Source organism: Acanthochromis polyacanthus, chromosome 20 (genome assembly GCF_021347895.1).
Source record: "Acanthochromis polyacanthus isolate Apoly-LR-REF ecotype Palm Island chromosome 20, KAUST_Apoly_ChrSc, whole genome shotgun sequence".
NCBI classification, from domain to species: Eukaryota; Metazoa; Chordata; class Actinopteri; family Pomacentridae; genus Acanthochromis; species Acanthochromis polyacanthus.
The window spans coordinates 18,714,892-18,734,135 of NC_067132.1; the positions used below are offsets into that span (position 1 = coordinate 18,714,892).

Sequence of the window (19,244 nt, forward strand, 5' to 3'; positions counted from 1 at the left end):
CTCTTCCTCTGACCCCCAGGAGCCTAGTGTTCAAAGACAAGCTGCTGTGATTTACAGTGCCCCTGACCTAAGTCAATTTAACACTGCACACTCCAGTCTTCAGGCAATTAAAAGCAAAGCAATGAATAGGAATCTTTGAACAGTATTTATTTACAAAAACAAAGTAAAGACATAACACACTTTCACTGATAAACAACAATAAACAATGTGGAAATATACAGTATACTGAGTAATATAAATGAAATAAAGACCACATCATACAAACTATATACCCCGAGTGCTATACATTAGTCGGTATTATCTGCTCTCTTTGTTGTGTACCCAATATTTCTAATAAACAAGTTCACTGAAGTGTAATAGGGAGCATCAACGTCACACTACGCATTATCAAAGGGCTGTTTTTCGCAATAAACATGTCACGCTAACAACAACAGGATACAGTTAATGTCTAAGACCCATTTAGCTGTTGAAAAAGAGAATATGTTTAAACTTACGCTTGCTAAAAGATAGGCCTGACAGCTGTGGATGACTGTTTATCATTTTCCTCCGAGTTTAAAAAGGATCCGGAAGATGGAACGTGATTGGTCAAAAGTAAGCCCACAGGCTCGGGACGTGATTGGCCCAACGGAACATGAGGTCGTGCGCTGATTGGCTGGCTTGGGCTTACTTTGAGCTTACTTTAGGCTTACTTTGCTCTAACAGCAGAGTGCAGCAGGCGCGGGGGAGGGGAAGAAGCGGCGAGCACCCGGGGGGGTGGCGATCGCCCGCGGAGCGGGAGGTCGTCGGATCGATCCCCGGCGACGGCCAAATTCCGCGCCTCTGATTCGGCCGGCACGAAACGAAGCGGCGACGCGCACAATGGTACCGTTTCGTGCGTGCGGCGACGCCGCGTTCAAAACGCTGTGCTGTTACACTGTATATGCATGCTATGCTTTGTGTACAAACTGTTGAAACTAAATTAAAATCATACATGTACTCTGTGTGTGTGCAGTAATGTGCATGTATTCTGATTTATTACTCTATTAACTGAATGTTTCCCTCCAGGAGACTGTGCAGAACCAGAACCTCTAGACTCCAGCTGCCTCTCAGTGAACATCAGCTTTTACTAGAACTCTTATTCCATGTCAGGAATTTAACTTGTACATTTATACAGCCTGATGTCCTCACCTTCTCCTCAGGTAAAATACCTATTTTTAACTTTCACTACCACTACTAATACTAATACTACTACCAATACTATTAATACTATTTTAAATGTACCACTCCTCCCTCAGTAACCCATTTTACACACTGTAAACAGCACTGTAACCACGTCTGACGTACGTCAGCGGGGTTACTGCATTTGCTTCGGTATATGGCTGGCTGGGTAAGTATGTATGTATGTGGATGGGTAGGTATGTCCGGTAAGTTATCTCTGCAAGTGCTGAAGTCAGGATAATCAAACTTGGCACTGAAGATCAGTCTAAGGTCCCCTGCCCAGTTGTGGAGTTACAGGTCAGCAGATCAAGTAGGAAGGGATATACGTAGGATGATCAAAATTGATACAGAGTATCATGCATGGGTGTGGTTCTGCCATCTACTGAGGGCTTGTCTAGTTCTCATTAGCAGCAGATTGTTCTTTTACTGGTAGGCCTACTGTACAATAGGATACTTATTGGTAGATCTATTGTATACTAGACAGGATACAGAGCAATTTCTTTAGATTCTTGTTCTTACATGCATTGCTTTCTATAAATAATGAAAATGCGTATTTCAGGAAATAAAATATTAAGAAAAGGAATGTGATTTTTAAAAAATGTTTCTAGTTAGAGTGCATACATTAGAGCATTCAGTCATTTTTTTCTAAACCACCACATTTTCACACTACAAGCATACTTATGTGAAAAAATCTCAGCTTTTCATAGTCAAATAACGTTGGGTAACTAGTATTCAGGTCTGCTTCAATTACAGTGGAGGTGTTGTTAGTAAGCGTACCTTGCATTGTTGATCTGCACGTTAAATTAAAAATGATTGCACTTGCAGGTACACCATTGAGTTTAAAGCGATGAAAACAAACTTTATCATTTGCTTTGACTATGAAATGGCTTATTACTGTACTGCAAGCACATTTAGATGGATGACTCAGAGGCAATAATTAGCAGTTGTGTGGAGGATCGTAGCATGCATCGCACACTAATAAAGTGTCTGTTTATAATGGATGACACTTTTCTGTGTTGTTTCACAAATGCTATCTTCTGTCCAGTGATTGTCATTAACAGCATATTAATTTAAATTACGGATTGAAATGCCCGTCCTTTAGTAATGAACTGCTTCAGTTTATGCATGTGTGTAAGTGCTTTAATGTTTTAAAGACTTCTGCTTTAGTTGAATGCTCCATTCTTTTGATGTTTCATAAAAAGCAAAGAATGCAATTAATTGTACAGATAAAAAACTGCCTCTGTCTTTGTACTGACAATACTGTCAATGTTTTGACATGAAGAAAACCATGTTCACACTCATACATTGGCTTTGATACACTGCAATAAAATTCCTCAGCACCTGCATTTTGACTATAGAGAGGTCTAGACAATTACTACTTCAGCATGTCTCCTCTTGTTATTGTATATGTTATGATAGATTTAAAAACTTAATTTCTGGAGAAACTGTTCAGCATCTGTTGCTTTTTCCAACAAAAATCATTATCTTGGGAGGTTTAGAGGTAATTAGGTTGCATTTAATATACTACGAAAGTGTGTGTAGCTGCTTTATCTAAACATTTATACAAAATACGTAAAATATATAGTAAAGTGTGTTTAACTACAAACTAAATGACTTATATCTAAACAGGCATGGCATAATATTCTCATAGTTCTGGCAGCATGTGACCCATCTAAGCATACCTAATCTGTTTTTTACATCTGACTCATCCAATATGACATCTGTCTTCCTCACACCTTCGTTCGTTTTATTGAAAGGCCACTCGGATATGAACAGAGCACTGTTCACGCAGGCACATCAAAATCAGTGAGTCATATTTGAACATTTTAGACAGATGTTGTCACTGTGAAAATACATGAATCTCTCTCTCTCTCTCTCTAGCTGATTCGTCCGCCTTTGTTTCATTTGGTGTCCATCCAGAGTGAAAGTTGGGAACCGCAGTTGTAAAGATTTACCAAGGTAATACGTAGAAGGTGAGAATTATGTCATCGCCTTCATATCTTCCTCTTAGCTGTAGCGTTTATGTCTTTCGTGTTTTTATAAATCTATGAAAATGCCAAATAGCAATTTTTTTAAATGAAGTGAAGGCATGTGCATTTAACCCATTTTCTCATTTTTGTGTGTGTGTTTTTCCTGTTATGTACTACAAATGGTGTTTTTTTTTTGTAATCTTGTGATGCTGTGGGCACACCGTTTTTTTCAGTTTCAATCAGTAATCTTTAAAAAGGATGAACTAGTGTGATTACATATTCATTAACAACAAGCAAGGGCTGCTCAGATGCTCACGAGATGACGCCTAAAAGCGAATTCAAATGAGATCAATTAAGAAGATGTTCTGAGTTATGTTTGCGATTGAAGTGAATTCGTAATTTTTGAGCCATTAATGTCTGACTCATAATATTGCAGTGCCTGTTGGCAAAAATCCAATAAAGATTGACAAATTAAGAGCAGTATGGAGATTTCTTGGAGATGAAAGGCCAATATGAATGCCAGACAGTGCTGCTTTTGAGGCTAATAGCTGCCAGCTTAAAGAGCACAGTGTGAAACTCCTGTTCCTCTATTTTGCTCAGCGGTGCTTTGAGTGTATAGTAAAAAGGTCTACAGGCACCGCCAAGGCCACAAATTACACAAGAGGAGATGTTATACACATGCACTCACACATATCCATACACATAAAGGTCTGCATGCTCATAAGCAAGATAAAAGTGTATATGGGACCAGAAAAGGGAGCGGTGCAAATGGTGCCATCTGTTCTCTTTTATGAATATTTCAGTTAGGTGGAAGTCATATTGTATTCATACAGATGGCAAGCAATCACTGCCTGTGATTTAAAAGTCTTGGTAAGCAATCTCAAATAATATATCTGCATCTCCACGCTTGTCCTAAAATGACCCACTGAAGTATAATTCCACCACTTAGGAATAAGGATTAGCACAAGTACTGATATACCCTGGTAATCTAGTAATGATTATGGACATTTAAACCTACAGCTATTCCAAATGTACTAGTAATTGTAAAAGCAGTTGTAGATCATCGTGGAATCACTGGGGATTAGGAGAAATAGAAGGAACATAGTACAAATAACAAGTATGTTGTTTACAATTCAGTAGAGAACACAGTTAGATATTTTCCAAGAGGATTTAAAATGTCAAGGACGGAGTTAAAAAGTAAGTCGAGACACTTGGATTGACTGACTATTAATGTTAGAGGGCCAACTTCAGGACAATTTACACTTAGACTAGTTTTTCATTATTATAGACAGCTACAGTGTTTGTAATCTGTAGGGAAGCACAAAAACACTAGAGAAGAGGCTACTTTGCATACTATTAAAGAAAAGAAAACAAGTGCACTACACAGCATTTTAGTTGTAGCAATGGGAGTAAATATAATTGCTATAATCCCTTCTTCATTTCTGTGCATTCATTTTAATGCAAAAACAAATTGGTCTACTGTAAATTCTTTATGTCATGGCAAGTTTTCGCCAGAGACCAATGTGCGAAATTTATGATAATATGCAAAATAATAACTTTTTCAATTTAAAATAATATTAGAATGCAACATATGTAGCCCACGAAAGCAGTAGAGATTGAACAAAGAACACACTAATAATATTGAAGGATGAAAGAGAGGTCTGGGCCTATTTATAATAAAAATATAGCGTATGATTGAGATGAGCAAATAGAGATATAATGAGGATATAAAGCAGACAAATTACGAGAAGTTTGACAGAGATAAAACAATACACAAAAGACGGATAGCAGGTTCTGCAGAACCATTTCTTGTTCAGAGGAAAACTCCAATTATATGATGTCCTGGAGAGAAGGAATCTTAGTAGCAGTTATCACGGTTAAGAGATTTTCTTTGCTGTTTCGAGAGGTCAGGTATAGAGTTGCGGTATTTTGAAAACAAAATTGATTTGGCCCTGTGTACTGTTGCAGATATTAGAGGTACTACGTTACAGAAATCCTACATCATATGCTTAAAAGTATGATTAGCAACTAAGCTTATCTATCAGAAGATGTTATCTATTTTTCTCTTCTTTAATTTTTAGGTGGAGAGCTACTGAACATTCTCCGACGTGCTTCCCCATCCATGTGTACCTGTCAGACTGTGATAGATTCTTCTAGAGGTCCTGAGCAGAGCATCGATAGTCTTCTAAGGTACACGGTGGCTAGTTATTATCTATCGTTACCTGTTAAGTAGAAATCCTTCAAATGACCAATGTTCTGAAAATCTAACCAGACATCAACACATAACATCACACATTTACTTTAAAATATAGCCACATTTCGCTTGTGAAATCAGAATTATTACATCCTTTGTCGGATGTCGCTACTGGTTGTCATCGTGAGAGTCAGCACAATTTGAAACTACTTAAAGTGACAGAACTTCTTTCTCATGCGTCATGCAAAACTTAATTTAGATTTTTATTAATGTTTGTCAGCAAAGACAAAGACTGAACCAAAGAGCCATTTTCAGCCATGTCAGACTGCTATAAACATTACACACAAAACATTCATTTAAAACATTATACTAAAACAGTCATGGATTAAAAAAACAGCTGAACTGACATTTACATTTATAACTTAAATGCAACAGCCCAACCACCATACTACTGGGTGGTTATAGTTAAATCAGTTAACTGGACAACTAAACACATCAATAAGCATTTATTATGGTCACATAATATCTGCAGAACATGGCGTCAAACTGGTAGTGCATGCTGGTGTACATGCATAATATGGGTCATGATTGTACAGCTACTTTTAAAGATAGTCCAGCAGTATCATAATAAAACATTAAACCACAGTCTTTCAGAACAGTAATCTTGCTGTTCTAAAATCCTCTGAAAATATAAACAGTATACAAAAGGATTTTCATGATGAATATAACATCACTTTTGTAAATGTCATATTGAACATATAGTACTTGATCATAAGAAAGATGAAGTCAAACAGCCAGATTTCCACATGGAACTTTATGTAACATCTTCTCCCATACAGTGACGTAAAAGAGACGTCAGTCTGTTTTAACAAGCACCACTGCAGCTCATGGTCATGAGAAACTGAGATGTACTCAGCATTCAAGGGCTTGTCTCAGCCTGGTTTAAATCTCCTACCCTCTAAACCATGAGAAGTGCATCTACGTTCTTTAACAATTTACTTCAGAGTGTACTGAAGGGTTTGGGGTGATTTCAGCATCTAGCTCCGAGGTGTTTACACGTCAAGAGCTGTCTGCATTAAGCAGGTTAGACCAAGGGTACAGTGAACACACAGAATCCTGGCATTTTTATGAATCCTTTGACATTCTCCACTCTGCCATGGCCATTTTAAGCTATTTTTAATACATTGTTACTTGAGCAACTTAATTACTGTACTGTTATTTTCCCTTCTGGCATGAGAACCTAACAGGGGAGGACAGAGACACTTAAAAAGGTGCATCACCAAGACACCAAGTTTCTTTAAAGGTGAGGTAATGTGAGTCAAACAAGACCATTTTAAGGGTCATTTTGCAACTTGGGTACAGAATGGATTATCTGTGACTTCACGCTCAAAGTCTGCATGAACATGAAAATTACCAAAAGGCGTGCATACTTTATGACAAAGTTGACTAACCTATTCTCACCAAAGATATCCATACAGCTCTAGTGCCAAATTGTTTGCTAGGGCATCTTACCTTGAGGGAAATGACGAAAAATGAGGAAGTGCGATGGACCTGAACCTGGGACATTGCAATTCATGACTGATGTCTTAACCCTGAAGCGCAGAGACAGCTCACCTGTGCCAACTTATGAGCTTCAGTATTAAAATACATGAACCGATGAGAGTTTCGATTCTGTAAAAATGAACCACCTCTCTCGATACTCAATTTTTTTACATATTCAAATCAATAAACTATCTGAATGTTGATGCTGATCAAAGAAGCACCATACTCTAGTTTCTTCTAAGAAGCATTCCTGTAAAACCTACTAGTCCTTAACACAGTAAAAGGGTGCTATCTAGTGGCAGAAAGAGGACAGACAATATCCAGCTGCATATTGACATCATTGCGGTCGTCATCATAGGACAGAACACTGCAGTCCTGGTTATGCGCTTGAATTTAGACCTTATGATTCATATTCCTTTTGGCAAGTATATTGTACACAATATGGATGGAAACAACACCTAAATAATACATTAAATGGTCATGCATTGGTGATATCTTGGACTCTGTCGTCAAATTGAACATGCTTATTAATTCTATGTATTATGTAGCTCTAAACACCTTTTCAAGTAGCATGTATGCTAGTACAGAGATGCAAGCTTTCATCAATCTGTAAGTGATGCCACAGAGAAGATGTGCCAGGTTTGCACAGTTTCTGCATTTGGCAGGCATAAAGCCATGTGTAGTATTCAATACGCGAAAAAATATAAGTCTGTTATGAATCAATTTTCCTTCACAATTAACAAAACAATCTATTAATTTAAATTATACTGGAAATATGTGCTAATTTGTCTAATTTATCTTGAAAATCAGTTTTTATTCTACCGGCACACTTTAATTGCATAGCCTCTTTTTCACCACAAGATGGCTCTACATACACGCAGCAATACATTTATAGGTTTTGTAATTCTATCCTAATACAGAATTATACTGTTTTATTTCTTCAAATTTACCCAAATAATAATAGCAGTAGTTTTAAATACATATTTAAAGCATCAGGAATGTCTGTGTGCATGTGTGTTAATGTGTAGCGCTCTGTTTGTTGATAGATGCACAGAAGGAATGTGTTTTAGGGCTAAAGGTGTAAAACTGCAGCATGGCTAATGAAGGAAAAGATAATGAGTCCAGTGATGCTTACAGTGTCGTCAGAGGGTAAAAGATAAACCAATTAGTGACACCAAGGTGGATTGCAATCTGTCTCCAGAGAGTTTTCAGTAAGACTAGAGTCAGGAGGAGTGGAGCTTTGGGGGGTCTCTCATGCAGATACTGCACCTGTGACCCCAAGGGGAATCAGCAGGTATGCAGCTCAGGTGTCTTACTAGAGCTCCTGAGACTGACGCTTGAGCACTTAAACACACCTGCTACAAAGGTGTGTGTCTATGCACGGTGCGCGCTAGTTTATGTGTATGTGGCAAAAAAAAAAAGGCTGCGGAAGAAATTAATTAACGGAAATGCTTCCCAAATCATTTCCCCACATGTATACTTAGAGGAGTAGGTGTAAAATATCTGCTGTTGCATGCACAGCCATGTGATGCACCACTGGCAAAGTCATAAATGAGATCAAGCTGTTTCTGAGTTGTCTGGCAACAGCAGGTTTATAAACTCTGAAGATAAAAACAGTACCACCCATGTGTGGCTGACCATCTCTAAAAAGCAAGCCAGGTCATGTTAGTCATTTACACTGGTTCTAACACCACAGGGAAAGTGACTGTTACCATCAAATTAAAATATTTTGAATGCATTCTCATCCCAAAGGTATTCTACCATTCAGAGGGAAAAAGAAAGAAATTAGAGGTAGAATCATTGAGAAGCTTTTTCACCTACTTGTTCTCCTTGAAGTGCATTCTGAAGTAGTTGTTATACTTTCACCGGATTACTTAAATTTTGTTTTTAAATTAAGCATTCTACTCAGGTTTTGCTAGAGTTACTGAGGGAAATACAGTTATGGATCATTTTGGAAGTTTTTTAAATATTAGTTTCACTGATCCTTACTTTCTCCATCTGAACAAATCCTCTGAAAAATCTTTTTTTAGGATTTTCAGTACTTTGGTAGGTATCTGTGCATCATCAGGATGGAGGTTTGTGTTGTAGGGCTCAGGCTGTGAAGCATTATTTTAGATTGTCACTTAGCTAATATACCTACTTTATAGTTCTCTTTTTGTCATTTCAAACACAAGCTCCTTAAATTAACTGATCAAAAAGTCAAATCATACTGTATCTCTGTTTGACTAGGCTATTCTGGTACTCTTTCCACCCCTGCCGCTGCCTACGACACATTTGTTGTTGTGTTTTGCAGTGTTGCCTTAGTTGCCTGGAAAAGATGCCGGACCTCTTTGTGGGGGGTGTGATTGTGAGGAGCAACATTCAGGCCCGTTGAAATGGGGAGGGAGGGGATTACTGCTGTATTGGCACTGGCCCGGACTGTTGCCATGGCACATCCATTGTCCCCCAGCACATGGGCATGGCAGAGAAACCTCCAGTGAAATTGCTCTTGTTCTGGACAGCTGATGCTATAGTGTGTTTGACTTGTGGACTTGTTGGAGACTCAGCTGGAGCAGGAGGTCACATATCATGCATGGCAGATAAAATCAGTGCATGCACACAGTAAAAGGGGTAACACAGAGCCACTTATAAATTGTAATTTGAAAGTGTCTTGAGTCACCTCATGTAGTCGCATAAAGCAGATTGCCACTGTCTGACAGAGATGCAGCATTTTTCTGTATTTTCTAGGCTGTGTTTCAAACTCCCGGTAAGTCTCAGCTCCCAAGTAGTATGACTCATGAGAGGAAGGTAATCACAGGCAATGATGTGGACCGCTGCAGGGCAAGCCCCGTTGTGGAGGAATACCCTTGAGAAAGTCCACGCCGTCTGCAAACGACTGCTCATATAGGTCTTGGGATCGCCCTGGCCCTGGAGCAAATCACGAAAGCCGTTTTATCATGCATAAGCAGCGCCGTCCAATCAACGCGTAGCTTACATTCCCTGCCTCTGCGCTATTGGTTGAGCGTAGGCAAGGGCGTTTTTTGCTCGCTCCAACAGCACCATCTCTGGCAGGTGGTGAGCGCTTTAAAAGCATACAGTAGGCTAATGTTTAGGACGATAGGTAGGTAGTTGTAGGGAAATAAACGCACGTCAGGCCATTAGTTTGTCGTTTTCGGTTGATAGTTTTGTGTTGCGTGCCATTACGTTTCCTTTAAAGACGCCGGAGTCGCAGTTAGTGAGATGAACGTCGGGGTTCCCCTCTCTGAGCCAGACACTTTGTGCTTTACGGTCAGCGGTGAATTAGACAACTGCTCCTTCATCATGCAGCTTCAGAAAAAAGACGGAAAAGCCCTACATGTTGATTATATTTCGCTGCCGGTTTGAGTGTGAATGAGAGAAAAACCTCCCGGCCACGACTGACAAGGTCTCACATCCTGGAACTGCCTCACTTCAGCCGCCGGTGTTGCTCACAATATGATATGTTGATGACATTTTTTGGAAGTGGTCGTGCCTTTTGTTTTCATATCGGGATATGTGATATGCGGATCTGCAAGCGCCACGAAACCCAAATGAGCGGACGTTTTTTCTGCTTTGAAAATGAGGAAGCGATTTCATAAAGACCCAGAAAATGGCAAGAAGGTCTCGTCGTCCGTGGGCCCGGATTTGAGTAAAATGAGAAGGAAAGGGGCAAATGCAACAGCAGCATGATTATTATTTTTTCTCTGACAGAATGACACCGAAGGAGGTAAAACGGTGGAGGTAGATGAGACGCAGCATCAATGAAGGCGATCTGGACAAGTTTTGAGTCGCTCATAATGAACAGAAATACTTTGCAGCTCGATATCAGATCGTTTCCACAATATTGAAAGATTTTTTTCGGCTTCGGGAGGATTTTCTAATTCACCATTCATCTATTTTCGCACTGCATCTGTTATCCTTTCTTATTGTATATTTGATTTTTGTTTTTTTGTATTTTTGATCCGGATCCAGCCCTGAGTGTTCAATGGAAGTATGTTATCAGCTGCCGGTTTTGCCTCTAGACAGGCCGGTTCCCAAGCATGTCCTCAGCCGGAGGGGAGCCATTAGTTTCAGCTCCAGCTCTTCTCTCTTCGGGGCTCCTGATCCAAGACAGCTGTCACAGGTAAAACAAATTAAAAATTACTACTCCTTTCTTAATTTTTAATCATGTAGCCACAGTGGGGTTTGGCTCCTGGGATCACACAGGCCTCAAAACCACCTTCTTTTCAACAAATACATGAATAATCCACAGGAATCTTGCAGGTGGTTGCTGGATATTTAGGCCCTAACACACAGTGAACACTCACTTGCAACGGCACACACAGTATATTCTTATCTCTTAGACCCAAAAACACACACTGCAAGCTATCTCACAAAGCCAACTTTGCATTTGTGTATGTTGCCCACTGATAAAGGCCTTCTTGGCTTGCACCAGCCAGCACTCACAACGTGATGCTGAAGTATAGCAGTTTACTCCTGGGATTGGTCAGAAGGAACGTGCAGCACTGTTATTTATGTTAACATCCTTTTGAAACAAATCATTGAGTCATACTTGAACTTCCTGCTTTCTTGGAGTCTTGAACTCTTTGACAGTGTTCCTCTGGTGAGCCTGCCTCTATTTATTTCACCTGCTCTGTGGTAAAGGAAAAGAAAAGGTGGGCCGCAACAACGGTCTTCGTATTGTGAGGTCACTTTCTGCTCGACTCTCAGAAAAACTGACACAGCAGCACAATGCATTTCCAATGCATTTACCAATCGTTGATCTTTTACTGCAGATGATGTTTCATCTATTAGGCCTTTGTCTAGCACACTAGTTTAACCCACTATAACACATGTGCCTGCGATATCAGCTCAGAGAGAAGTTGTACATCAAGTCAACAATGAGTCTGTACAGTGTTACGCTTTTTAAAATAATGGACACACTTCCTTACTATTGCTTCAGTTTTTGTGGACAAAAGCAGCAGGATGTATTCTCATGTCTTTGGGTCACGGCCTGATAGTTACTCATGAACAGAAACTCCCACTGTGTTGGATGGCATCTCTCAACCCATTAGCTAAGTATTAAGTCACTGTCTTTGACTGTGTGAGAGTATTCTTCAATGGGCTGTCCATTAGTGCTTTGTACCAGACCCTGCTCCACATAACCACCCATGTGTGTCTGCTTTGATCCCACCACCGATCTTCACAGGCTGCCCCCACAAAGACCGACGCATAGCCCTGACTATAAAAGGTCCATCTTCAGTGGTCTTTTTGACAGGGATTCTTGTTTTTTTTTTCTTTTCAACCGATGCACTGAAATGTTGGAAAAGTTGGCTTAACAGGACTTTTCTAACCTTCCAGTCGTCTGTCTATTAATCTATTCACTCTGTGCTTGCAGTCATTCTCCTCTCTCCATCATTACTCATTTCCTCAGTTAGGAGGACTCATCCCTGGCCCTGAAACTGTCCTCCTGCCTTGGTGGTTCTTGGACCTTGCACCTCAGACCACAACCCAAAGGAGGGTTGCCTGGAGAGATCTCAAAACCTCAGGAGAAAATTCATCTCTAACTCCTCTTTTGCGTACAAACACAATTATAAAGCGGTGGTGTCTCATGGTCAGGTTCCTTTTCAATCAGACAGTATGAGGTATGCTGTTTTTGTGCTTCTCTGTTGTGAATAAAGGTGCTGTTTGCAATTAACGTTACTCTGTCGTCTAAAGCAAATTTAGAGTGATACAATAATTATCTGCATGACGTTTTGTGGAGACATTGTTAAATGACACAAGGTTTGCAATCACTATACATGAAGCAAAAATAACAAAGCAGTAGACAGGAATTTAGTGATTAAACATAAAGACTTGCTGACATTGTCATTTGTCTTTTTATCCTCCGGAGCATTGGCAGAACTGGGTGAGCATGCATGCACACATAAAGCAGTGTCACTCAGCCTTTGTCACCGAGCAATTACACTTCTACAAATATTGTGTTTCGGACCCTATTTATGACCATAAGGGTGCATTTGTCCTTGGTGGCTGCTGTGTTTTTGTGTGTGGTTCCACAGGCCTGTTGTTTGTGGAAGCAGGGCTGGACTACCATTGCAGAAAGAGGCAGTTAGGCATGTGCCTGGGCTCTGTGGGCAGTGGTTTGGCCCTCTGCCAGACTCACAGATGGCCGGAGTCTCAGTCTCTTTTCTTTCTCTGGCTATCTTGTTCCACTCACTCACAAGCTCCCTCTCTTTCTTTCTCTTTCTCCTCTAGCCCCCTCCCCTACCCTCTCGCAGATCAAGACATTTCCTCTTGTAAACAGAGGACGAAAGTGTAGGGTTGTAGACACGACTCAGTCTCAGAAGAATATGTCACTGTGGTTGTGGAATGCTTATGATTGGGTGTAAATATGCTGTTGAAGAGGCGTTGAAAACAGCAATGGCATTAAATAAATGGGCTCATTTATCCATTACAATGCCTCCATTGTTTGCAGTACAATGCATGTTGCTTGTTGATTAATTCCCAAAAGTGAGGTGGAAGATGAGTTTGAATTTTCACTTGAATATAGAGAAGCGTGTTGGTTCCCTCTGGATTCTCATGAAGAAGCGGAGGGTAGACACGGGTCTGAGACAGATTAGATTGGTGCAAAATGAAATGAAAGAACCCAGAGTACAAGACAAGGGGTATGACACTGTAAAGAGTCATGTGTTTCTCATCTAAACAAAAAACAAACATACATCTGCACATACAGAGAGCTTGAAGTTGCTCAAATTTTCAAAATGATGCACATGGCAGGACTAAAGATTTCTATGCCGCGTGTGTCATTGTTTGGTACTAGTAATGCACACTTGTGTCATATGACTGCGATAAGGTTGTGCAATTTACAACTTCTAAAAAAGGAAAAAAAAACACCATGCAGCGACACGAGTCAATAAACAGATGCTCAGTATTGATGTGCGTTTGCACGGCTATTGGTGGTCATGGGAGGAAAACAACTAAGACTGGAAGCCCTGCTCAGCCTGTCATATCACATTCAGAGATATCATCAGGAGTATGGTGGCCGCTGACCCTAGATCAACTCTTCTCATTCTAGATGTTTCGGCACAGGAGATGATGACGAGCCTGTGCATAAGGGTAGGAGATAGCACTGCTTGTTTCATCCAAACTATGGATGTTTCTGTGCAGAGCTTGATAAGGGAATACAGTACAGCCCTTCTTTCTGAGGGAGTTACTTTGTTGATTTTAACTGAACCGATAAGGGTTTTTTTTTTCTGTGCAATGCCATCAGATTGACGTTGTTTCAGGATGTGGTAAGAATGCTGAAGGAGCTGTTCAGAGTCTGAGTCTGGTGTTTCACAACCTTTCACAAAAACTTTAACCCCTGTGCTGCCGAAACTTAGGTGTAGCTTGAATGCAAGGTCCTGTTTGTTATTAAAGCAGATGTATATTATTTATAACTAAACAGGAGCTGAACCTTACATCCTGTCTTCATTTAAACATATGTGCTCCCTGTGTCTCTCTGTAAGGGGCCCCCTCTCGTCACATGACCATTCTGTTTTTGTGCTGCAGTGTCGAGTGCAATCGGCCATGAGAATGTGGTTCTACATCAACCCACAAACAGACACAATGTCAACTGCTCTGACTGAATAAACAATCATATGTATCTGCATATATAAGTCTATACAGGAAGGAAGAATTTGTTTAGCAGTGTTACTGGTTTTAAACCCCCAGATAGGTTTCACTGGTTGGTGACCTGGCTTTTGTTTGCTTTCCTCAGAAGGTTTCAAGGAGGGGGGGTGGCATTAAGCTGGTCCTGAGAAGCAATTAGAGCATGGGGATGATGTTTGAAATGAATGAAATTCCTGCGCAGGATACACAGCCTGTGAGAATATGAAGCAAAACTCCCCCTTCCCCCCACCTCTTAACTCTGCCTATTTCATAGAGCGCTGCTAAAAGCAAATGTATACAAGGCCCCTTAAAGCACTCTGTGTAAAAGAAGGCTTAAATCATTTTATGACACTTTACCCGCCAGTAAAAAATACAGCAGTTGCAGATATATTACTGCTCGACAAGCATGCTGCTTTGTTCAGCGACAACACTCAATGTCATTTGCTGGCGAAGGCATCAGGCCAATTTACCCCAGGCCTTTCCTCAAACCAGCAGCCCTCTCTCAAAAACTCACTGCAGCTGGAGTGTGTCACAGTGGACAGTGTACCCATAAAACACTCTTCCAACAGGTAGACTCTATCTAAGGCTTTTGTGTATGCAGCAACTGGTGCACAAACACACACTCTCTCCAAACCTGCCCATGTTTATGGCCTAGCACTCAGTTACTGGAATGTGCCGTCCCACACAGCAGAACGCTGCGAGAGGTCATAACTCAGAAGGAAGCTTTTAGTTTATGAAACCGCGCCGTGTCCAGCGGCTTTTATCTCGGGAATTTGCATGTGTGTGTGGCGTGCGTGTGTGCACGGCTTTGTTTCTGATATGTCAGTTTATAGGAATACTGCTGGCTTCCTCATTTGCTCGGCCCCAGCTGACTTTGTGACTGCAGTAGGCTTGTCGTCGGTTACAACCAAGTTTTCAGAGGTAATAGCGTAATAAAGGAAGTTTTTATGCCTGTTTTTGGAACAAGGAAGTGTGAGACCATACTGGACCATGGAATACTATTCAAAGGGCATCAGACTACAATGTCAGCTTAATCGCAGTGCTTTGATGATAAAGCCGATAAACTGTAGATGGTTAGAGTGTTTGCAACTCATCCATTGTCTTTTTTACTTGAAATACACATGCATAGGTCTTTTGTCCTGAATCAAGCATCACCATTAGAAAAGCTGTTAAGGGGGACAAAAAGCAAAATTTCACCAGATTCCATTACTTGGGTCACTTGAGTCCATATTTGTGAACCTTTAGTGATATAGTTAGCATCTATTTAAGTGTAGGGTTTTATAAAATGACTACCAACGAAGCCCTGGGGTTGCTCACACAGTCAGTTGTTTGGACATCAGGTCCTGACCTCAGAAACCTGAGTGCTGTGACCTCGGGCAGTGAGATGAAGCGCAGATAAGAAACTGAGCCGTATGTAAACGAACTTACGTGGATTTGCAGGGAACACAATGAGCGGACTGTTATGCTGGGGGTAAACTCCAAACAAGCCTGAATTCAGTTTGTTCTCAGGCTGCTGCAAGCAAACGAGTGCCTGCAAATTCAGGTGTTAAATGCAATACTTTTTTTATTTTATTTTGTGAAGCTTCGTTGAACAAAACTGAAAAAAAAGCATGAGCCACAATCAATGTGCCTGGTTTTAGTGCCTGATATTGGGTTTTGCTGACATCCGATGTACCAATATTTTCCATTTCATTTTGGCCGATTGCTGAGGGCAATTCTGATATATGCACTTATGTTTTCCACGTATTGTCTGTCCTTTAGTGGAATTAACATATCATTATGCCTATTGTTACTATAATATTGTGCTGAAATATTTTTTTAAATATTCACAGGACAAGACTTAGATTTCATTTGAAGCTTTTGTCAGCAGACACCAATGAAATGCCATTATCATAATCCATAGTGTGTATGAAATGCATTGACAGGTTTTCTGGAACCAGTTTGCTGCTTTTCGTTGCTGCATTTCCAATATTGTATTTCGGTGAAGTATTCATTAGGTAATTTTTATAAAGTATACAGAAGACCCATAGCATTTTTCTTTTGTTTACTTATTGCACTGTTTGTATTTACCCAGTTAGAAGTTACATTGATCATCATGCACAAGCAGCAGTAAAGTAAACAGACAAAATGTGGATGAGATAAATTAGGGTTTGTACCAATTAGCTACGATTAGATCTGACTACTTAAACAAATATGTCACTTTTTTTATCTTAGTAATGGTGGTACCAGTCAAAAGTTTGTCCACACCTTCTCATTCAATGGTTTTATTTTATTATTTTATACATTGCAGGTTAATACTGAATATATCAGAACTATAAAATAATACATATGGAATTATGTTGTAAACAAAACGGTGTTATTCTTCAGCATGAATCTAAAATGTAGAATATAATACAAATAAATAAAAAGCATTGAATGAGAGTTTTTTTTTCAAAAGACTTTTATTTCTGGAAATTATTTATCCAGAATACATCAGAGATGGATGAATGATGACTTCACTGTATTTAGAGCCCAGTGAGTCACATTTCTCTCTTCACACCCTGTTTTGCATGAGCCCAAAAGAAAACAGATTGGTAGAAATTTTAATCCCATCTCTGCCTAGTTTGATGCCTAAAGCAGTGGGTCAAATGCAAACTGACAACCAGCACGGCTCAGCAGTAGAGGCACAGCACAAGTTCCTGAGGCTGTAGTTTTTCTAATGTCCGCTAGATGCTGACATGACGAACTCTGACTGTATATAAACTATAGTGGACCGGTACAAAATGTCGACCCTGGAATTTTTGCCCACGCCGGACCACCATTATTGGTCACACTTCACCCGTCTTCAATGTCCCCTAAACATATTTATTTATTTGCCAATTAAGAGGAACTAAAAAAAGAGTAAAAAGAAAGAAAACCTGACAAATACGTTGAGAAAATGTTGTTTAAATTGTATGCTAACAAACAATGACATCCTGTTTGTGTGAGGGGGAGAGAGGACATGATAAATGATTAATTAGATGATCTGTGTTTTCCAGACAAAGTAGCGTTGAGTGAACTCTGAAGTCAGTAAGTGAAAAGGATGTCTGCAAAATCTTAGGATGGACCCTAAACAAAACAAGTGAGAGCATCCTGTGTATTTGAGTGATGAGACATGACTGATTGGTGTCCTAAAGGACTGCTGTCAACCCAAAAGGCACGTTGACCCACCAGAAAGTAGATCTACTGTATGACCCTTTCTGGTCCAGAAGTCCATGCAAATTCCAACAGTCCTCCTAATATGATGATCACTTTGGCAGACGGAGACAAAAGATGTGTTAGCCACTTAGCTAAATTAGGGTGTTTTTCTTCAGTTTGTGGCTGAGAGCGAGATTGAGAGAGACGGTGATTACGAGGATTCCCAAATCAAAAGCTTCAAATATGCGCTTAGAAAACTACTGACGACGTCTCAGGTGTTTTATCTGTGTTTTGTCTTTGTCTGTGATAAAGTGGCAGATTTCCAAGAAGCTGTGACGCACCTGTTTAACGTCAGTGATGAGAATCTGCGATAGGGTCCCCCTTGTTTTTTGTTGGAGGGTTTAGATTCACAGATTCCACAGGTTCAAAACCTTGGAAAAATACCCGGATCTGCTACAGATGAAAGTTAGCAGCAAACAAATAAATACCTCCTGCAACTGCTTCATAGTTAAAACTTTCCAGTATCAAACATCCCCATGGAAGGTTATTGTTAAGGAGCTGAGCAAAGCGTTAAGCTCTCTTGAGGGTCTTGCATAAAGAAAGCACTAATCAGTTTGCTGTAACTCTCTAAACATCTCTGTTTAGCCTTAATAAAAATGTTGCAAATTCCCGGAAACACGCATGCTGTTTCCAGAAAACTAAATTCCAGAACAGGCATGTGACTTTCAGGATAGACCTAAATTAGACCCAAAGTTTGGATGCTAAACATGTTCAAACACACGATTGACCACTGCTGGATTCCATTCCTAATGTTTCATGTGATTCAAATTTGTGACGTGCACGGAAACAATGACAGCAAATCAGATTTATTTATTAAGTTTTAATAAGTGAATTATGCATCTGTGACATTGAGTTCAAATCCTGCCTTTGACATCCTGCATCTCCCTTGCTTCTTTCATCACCCTCAGCTGCGACGCGTAAACGCTAAACACACAAGGCTTACAAAGTGGCTCAGGTTCTTATCGGACCATGACTGCGCTACGGGTGTGTGGTTCTGTGTGTGTTGGTGCTGCAAGGCGTGGCATGGGTGTGTGTTGTGGGCCGGCCTTTTCAAGGGTAAAACGTGACTTTCCCCTGTGTTCACAGTGGGAATGTGACAGACAAAGTGTGCTGCTGCTTACCTCCTACCAGCTCACAAGGGAGCACATGCCAGTAAGTGCCAACTGGTGGCTGGCCCTGTATGAGAGAGTGTGTGTTAGTGTGTGTGTCCAGCAAGCTCTGGCCAAAAGGTTTGTTTGGGCAAGTGTTGGCAGCACTGGTCACTCTTCATTCCCAGCCCTTGAGCCAGCATTATACAGTTCCCACGCATGTTACAGCCAGTAGCAACCCCCGTACGCACACACAGACACACACAGCACATGCATACATGCACACAATCTATAACGCTCACACTAAACACTGGTGCCATGTGTAAACACCGAGTCCTGTTGACACTAAAATACAGCTTTGCACATTACCCGCCCTGAGTCAAGCTGTTTGCTAGCTGGTAAAATATTAGC

At 40.4% G+C, this 19,244-nt stretch overlaps 1 protein-coding gene across 7 annotated transcripts in view; it reads left to right on the forward strand.

Moving 5' to 3' along the window:
- The first annotated feature begins 2,797 nt into the window (after nucleotides 1–2,797).
- Nucleotides 2,798–19,244, forward strand: part of pde7a (phosphodiesterase 7A) — a 28,179-nt gene continuing 11,732 nt past the window's right edge. For 2 of the 7 annotated variants that reach the window (XM_051940777.1, XM_051940778.1), the window contains exons 1-2: nucleotides 2,812–3,170; nucleotides 5,249–5,357. Coding sequence is in view for 3 of the 7 variants with exons in the window: in XM_022211377.2 (XP_022067069.1) it covers nucleotides 10,886–11,023 (138 nt within the window). In the remaining 4 variants the exon portion in view is untranslated. Of the gene's footprint in view, nucleotides 3,171–5,248; nucleotides 5,358–9,930; nucleotides 11,024–19,244 lie in introns of those variants that run through there. The other 5 variants (XM_022211379.2, XM_022211380.2, XM_051940776.1 and 2 more) reach the window with 4 other exon arrangements.